At 25.2% G+C, this 6,779-nt stretch overlaps 2 protein-coding genes across 2 annotated transcripts; one reads left to right on the top strand and one right to left on the bottom strand.

The window, feature by feature from the left end:
• Window positions 1–38: 38 nt before the first annotated feature.
• Window positions 39–3,089, bottom strand: ENU1_083480 (chromosome partition protein, putative; the record flags this gene model as incomplete). Its single annotated transcript, XM_008858777.1, has 1 exon — window positions 39–3,089. One exon carries the CDS (start codon window positions 3,087–3,089, stop codon window positions 39–41), a length of 3,051 nt encoding a protein of 1,016 aa, XP_008856999.1.
• A 405-nt stretch (window positions 3,090–3,494) lies between these two features.
• On the top strand, window positions 3,495–4,682 carry ENU1_083470 (hypothetical protein; the record flags this gene model as incomplete). Its single annotated transcript, XM_008858776.1, has 2 exons — window positions 3,495–3,599; window positions 3,645–4,682. 2 exons carry the CDS (start codon window positions 3,495–3,497, stop codon window positions 4,680–4,682), a joined length of 1,143 nt encoding a protein of 380 aa, XP_008856998.1.
• Between the last annotated feature and the right edge of the window lie 2,097 nt (window positions 4,683–6,779).

Here is a 6,779-nt window from a genome sequence, read left to right as displayed (position 1 = left end):
ATAAAAAACAACAATAAACCGTTTTGAATTAAATTGTTTTAAATGCCACAAACTCCAATCTTCTTGCAAGCAGATGCAACTTTAAATTTAACTGGGTCAAACACTTTAACAGCAGCTTCAGTTAATCTCATAGCAACATCAATACATCTAGCTTGGTTTTCTGGTAATTCTTTATTGCATCTATGATGAAGTCTTTCTAAAATTATACGATCTTCTTCCCTATTTCTTAATGATGTTTTGATTATTCTTCCAAGACTATGGCAATATCTGCAATTAATAATTCCTCCAGTACAAACAACTTTTGGTTTGACTGCTTCTTGTAAGAATTTACGTGTTCTAATAGCTTCTTTCATTCTATGTGCATCTTCAAGACTTCTTTTCTCTAAGCTTTCTACTTCTTTATCTAATCTATTTAATTTTCTTTCAGCTCTTTGTTGTTTATGTGGAATTAATTCATATAAAGCAGCTCGTAATGTTTCTGGTCTTTTAGCAATTAATTCTCCCTTTCTCTTCTTGTCTGATTCCATTCTCTTTTTCAATTGAATGAGATATTCTTTGTTCAATGCCAAATACTTCTTCATAATAATTGTTCTTTGATTTTCTAAGACGTTAATTTTCTTTTGGACATTTCTCTTAATCTTTTCAAGTGCAGCAACAACACCTCTAGCAATTACTTTTTCATTATCTGCAAGGAATGGAAGTCTTTGTTCGGCAACAGCAATTTTCTTCTCTAAACGAGTTAATTGGTGTCTAACATGTTTCAAAAGATGTTCATTCTTAATATATGCCTTCTTCTGTTTATTGAATCGTTTTTTAATAATTCTGAATGATCGTGCTTCAGATCTTCTAACATATTCACTGTGAATCTTTTCTAATTTCTTATTGATCTTATACAAAACAATTTGTAATTTATGTGCTTGTAAATAATTATACTTTCGGCTGAAGAGAATTCTGCACTTCTTTATTTCACAAATTCCTTTTCTTAACTTTCTAGTGATTTTAGTATCTTGTTTAGCAAGTTTATTTAATTCAGCAATGACTTTAGATTTTCTAACTTCCCATTTAGTTTTGTATGCAAGGAATTCACTAATTTCTGCTTGATATAATTTGTTATATTTAACCTTTAACATATCAACTTTTCGTGCTAATTTCTTTCTCATGCTTTCAAGTTTAACAAGTTTCATTGTTAATTTACCATTTCTGCCAAGATATTGTCTTCTCTTCCATGGTTCAGTTGAACTAGTAGCTAACTCTTTATTCTTTTGAATCTTTCTAGAAATTACTCTAATTCCATGTTTGGCTTCATGAAGAGCTGCCTTAGCTCTATGATAATCTATCTTAGTAACCATTAATCGTTGTCTCTTTTCTTCTGCAATAGCTTCATCAACTAATTTAATTTTCATTCTAAAATCATTAATTTCAACTTTCAATGATTGGATTTCATTCTTAGCATTCTTGATAATATAATTCATTCTCTTTCTTGTAATAACTCCAGCACATGCTTTCTTAAATTTAGCAACTCGAATTGTATTCTTCAATTCTTTTACACTAGCTTTAAGAGATCTAACCATTGCTTTCATATGTTTGTATTCCTTAATAGCAATCATTCTCAATTTCTTATGCATCATACCAATTCTTAATTGATGAACTCTAATAGCTTTCATAGAATGTGAAATCTTTCTTGCAACATGTTTTAATCTTCTATAATTAATAGAAAGTCTCTTTCTTAATAATCTTTGATTAGCAGGACATAAGTCAAGTCTTCTACCGTACTTCTTCAATTGATGAATTCTACCAACAACCTTCTTCTTATAAACTTCATATTCTTTAATACTTAATTTGTGTTCAGTAATTCTCATATTAGCATCAATAATTTTCAATTTCAATAATCCTCTCAAAATAGCATGAACTTTTTGAATAGAAATATTTTTCATATCTCTAATATCTTTCTTCAAATTATATACACTACTCTTAGCTTGGAAGAATGCAAGTCTAGCTCCTTTAAGTGCAATAGCTTTCTTTTCTCTTTTAACAAGACTTCTGGCTCCATTGTATGCTCTTTCTGCTTTTTTGTATTGTCTCTTCAAATAACTAACTTGTCTCTTTGCACTTCTTAATGCTGCCTTCTTTATTTTCTTTTCTGCATGATACTTTTTATTATATTCTTTCATTTGTTGTTTCATTTTATTAATTTCTACTTTTCTAGCTTTTCTTTCAGCCTTTCTTCTTTTTAAAACTTCAATTCTTTTCTTAATCATCTTTTGTTTCTTCATCAAATATTCTCTTTGGGTTGATAATTTTCCTCTCTTTCTTTCATCAACAAGAACGGCAAGTCTTTCTTCAACATGTTTAATGTGTTTTTCAACTTGGTTCAACATAGCAAAGACTTTAGCATGTCTCATAGCTTTCTTAACTAATTGAATTCTCTTATTTTGAATCTTCTTAGCATATTCTTGTTTTTGTTTTAATACATTAGCTAATTTAGCTCTTAAATATTTAGCAATACCTTGTAAATGAACAATCTTTCTTCTCATAATGGATTTCTTACTTTCTAATTGTTTCAATTGTCTTTTAATTCTATTTTCTTTAATAGTAAATTCACGAACAATCTTTCTTGCTTGATTCTTTTGGATTAATTGAAGAGCTCTCTTTTTGGTAACATTAATTTTCTTTCCTTTTCTCATAGCTTTCATTTCCATTTTTGTAATTTTAGCTTGCATAGATGTTCTAAGTTTTTTAATCTTTAAAATAGCAGCTTTCTTTTGAGAAATTAATTTTGTTCTTTTAATTTTAAGTGACTTGCGTGTTTTTGAATAAATATGAAGTCTTTTTTGAAGTCCTTCAATTTGGGTATTAATCTTTTTTAATTTACGATGAATCTTAGATGTTTTTCTATCAAATTGTCTCTTCTTAGCAACTTCTCTTAAGGCAATCTTTCTAGCAATCTTCTTTTCAATAGAACTTCTAATTTTTTCTGAGATTTGTGCCTTTTCTCTTTCATATTTATTATCATCTTCAAGTTCAAATTCTTCTCCTTCAATATTTACAGTATTTTCTACATCCTCTGCAAATATTTGGGCAATTAACATAAAGCAAAGTATGAGTTGCAATAATTTCATTGCTCTAAAAAATATAATTTTAAGTTCTGTCTCATATTTTTTCCATTGATTTTTCTTATTTTCTTTTTTTTTTTAAATTTTTAATATCAAAAAATAAATTAAAATGTATTTTTAGTAAATAATGTTTTTCATAAATATAGGTTTTAAGATGATTCTAAAATAGTAAAAAGTTTGTTTGATTATTTGTTCAACTCCCTCTTAAAAAAGAAGAATAACAACCTTATTAATTGAAGAAATAAGAGTTGACCAAAAATAGTGAATCTAGTTTTTCTCTTTTTAAAAAAAAGTATTTATAAAAAGCAATGTAAAAATAAAATAAATTGAAATAAATAAATAAATGAAAAGAAGAAAGAACTTAAAAAGTCTCAAAGAATAATGGAATTTTTCTTCAAATTTGAAGGTGTTTTTCATACAGAAAATGCACCAGAATGCAAAGACTTAACACAGAAATGTACTAATGAAATAATTAATACGATGAGAGTTTGTTTTGTAATACAAAATCCAAGACAGAATAATGATAAGTAGGATTGTAATAATCCAGACATTGAACCATCTCAAATGTCTGAGATGCTATTAAAAAAGAAAAACTTAACATCAAATTTAAAAAAATTAGTTAAATTTATGAAAGGAGAAGTCGAAGTAATTCAAGACCCTGATGAACAGAAAGGGTCAATGGAAGTTTATAAAGAAACAAAAAAATTAGTTAAAGAATTAATTGAATTACAACAATTAACTGAACTTGATGGGGAAGGAATTAAAAAGTTTTGTACTGGAATGGTTGATGTAATAAAACATGTTTTAGATATTGTTATTTTAACAGACAAATGGTCAATTAAAATTTCTCTTGATTATATTGATCAAATTTATAAAAGTATGATTAATGCAGTAAAATCATTTAAAGAATTAGGTCCTTTAGATAGAAGAGAATTAACTAATTTATATAATAATGCTGGTCTTTTAACTAATTCTATTGCTCAATTCACTTCAACTAGAGCTTGTGTATATCCAGATGAACGTTCTGAAAGAATGAAAGAAGACTCTATTGCTTTAAGACCTTCTTTTGATAATTTTTTGAAATTCGTTAGTGGTGTTTCTGATGATAAAACATCAGTAACTCATTTTAAACAAATATTAATGGAAATAAAAGATATATTAAAAGACCCTGCACAATTCTCTGCTTCAATTGATGTCACTCAAAAAGATAACCTTGAAGATGTTTATAACAACTTCAAAGATGTCATTGATGATCCTACACTTCCTGATGATGAGAAAGATTCTGCTTCTTTAGCTCTTTTAGAAGGATTTGAAGGAAGAGCTATTGCTAATTTACATAGTTCTGACCCAAAACGTGCACGTGCTGCTACTGCTGTTGTTAAAAAAGTAAGAGAAAATACTGTTGGAAAAAGAAAAAAAGAAATGCTTATGGTTGCTCGTTCTTTAGCTAAAGATATGAAAGCAATTTGTGATCATTTAGAACCATTAGATAATACCGTTAATAAAGAAATGAATGTTGTTACTGATGAGTTACTTGGTAATCTTTGTGATAAATTAAGTGCTTATTAATTCCTTTAATGAACTGTCTTTTCTACAAACAACTTTTTTGTTGATTCGAGTTATTCTTTAAATTTTGTTTTGTTTTATAAATATATGAATTATATCACATTTATTGCGTTTATTATTTCTAGTCTTAGTTTTTAATCATTAATTAATTAAACAAAACGTCTTTAAACATTTTTGCTTTTCTAATAAATTCTTTTTGCTTTTTTGAATGTGGAGGAAGTTTATTCATTTAAGTAGAATAATTACTCCTTTTGTTTAATTTATTTTGTTTATTATCTCATTTTCTTGAAAATAATAGATTCTATGAAATTCTACTAAATTGTTTTTACATTTATCTTTTAGTTCTATCAATACAAATCAAATTTGTAGAGCTGCGACTTGAATATTTTAAAGAAGAGAGTTGGGAGTTGTATTTCTTTTAAATTTGGTTTTTTAGAAAGTTACATAAATTATTTAGTGTGTAACTAAAAACTAAAGAATGTATTAGTATAGGGGTTTTGTCTTAAAGATGGAATAGAATAAAAATAAGATTTTGATAATTTTGTTAATTTCATCACAAGACTCTCAAGCTATTATTAAATGTCTACTTATTCATTAAGTGAATGAAATTTTTCTGAGATTATTTTAATGAAATAAACTTGTCTGTGTTTAGAGACGTTAGTAACATCTATAATTTTGTTTAATTTTCATCCAATCTTCTTAAGAAAGAATAGTGTGATAGAAGAATTATTTTAAAACATTTAAAATAGAAATGTCAAAATATTTATGAAATATCGAAATTTTATATGCAATTCATTGTGAATTGAATTGAAAATGATTAAATTGATACAAAATACAACACTTGTATAAAGTGACTTAATAAATAGTGAAATTATTGAATAAAGAAGTTAAGTATGAAAAATTAAAGTATAAGAAATGTATGTTATGGCGAGATAATTTATGTTTTCTATAATTTATCCTGTTAATAGTTTGTATTTTGAATTCACTAGGTATGTGACTCTTTATGTAACACCAAATAAAGAAAAAGTCAAATAACATTCAAAATAAATTATAGAATTTATATTGATAAACTCAATATGTGTCTTGAAAATAAAAATATGAAATATGACAATTGATAATTAAATATATTAAATGATTTAAATTAATAGGGATGAATAGAAATTAGCAATGAAATAAAGCAAATAAAATAATAAACAATTAATTAAGTATTAATAGAACTGGCTTCTATTGTTCCTGGCTCAGAGGAGACTTTACCTCATTCATATCCATATCTAATTTCTTTTTATTTTAATTAAATCCATTCACTCTTTTATTATCATTTATTTTTCATAACAATTATCAATGTATCAATTATTTTAGTGTTTGTTTATTATCATTTCTTTTTTTTTATTTCTGTATTAATTTTGTATTTTTTACAATTCTTGTTCTTATCATAAATCAATGTGTTCAATGAAATAATAATTCAATTAAAGAATAGCAGAACACCCTTCATCATTAAAATAGATTTCTTTTAAATTTATTTCTTTTTTAACCCTTCTGGACATTCTTCAAAACATCCACATTCAAATGATGTATTGGTTAAAATATAAAATGATGTTAATGAATAACAACATTTAAAACATAAATATTCAATTGATTTAATTTCTATTGGTATTTTATTTCATTATTCCATCATATTATATATATTCTATATTTTTAAATACATTTCATTCTTTTTATTTTAAAGATGATACATATTAATTATTTAAATAATCTTTAATATTCAAATATTTCATATTCTTCATTATAAATAAGAAATGATTCATTGTTATCAAATAATATTATTGAATAATGAATTAAATTAAATAGATTAAAATGAAATTATTCAATGTTTCATTGAAATATTTTAATACCATTATCAAAATACATTGGTATTATTATTTCATTCTATCATAAATTCATTCATTCTTTGTTATTTATTATTGTATTTTCAACTGTTTTTTTTAAAAAATAATTTTAGAAATATCATTGGATTTTTCTTCTTATTTTTGTGTTTTTGAAAGAATAACAACAATTATTGGAGACGAAAAGTAGCAAAGAAAAATGCATCTAAATAATTTA

Source organism: Entamoeba nuttalli (genome assembly GCF_000257125.1).
Source record: "Entamoeba nuttalli P19 unplaced genomic scaffold asmbl_3839, whole genome shotgun sequence".
In the NCBI taxonomy this organism is placed as follows: Eukaryota; Evosea; order Mastigamoebida; family Endamoebidae; genus Entamoeba; species Entamoeba nuttalli.
The sequence above is the reverse complement of the archived record's forward strand: the minus strand, read 5'-3'. Positions and strand labels throughout refer to the sequence as shown.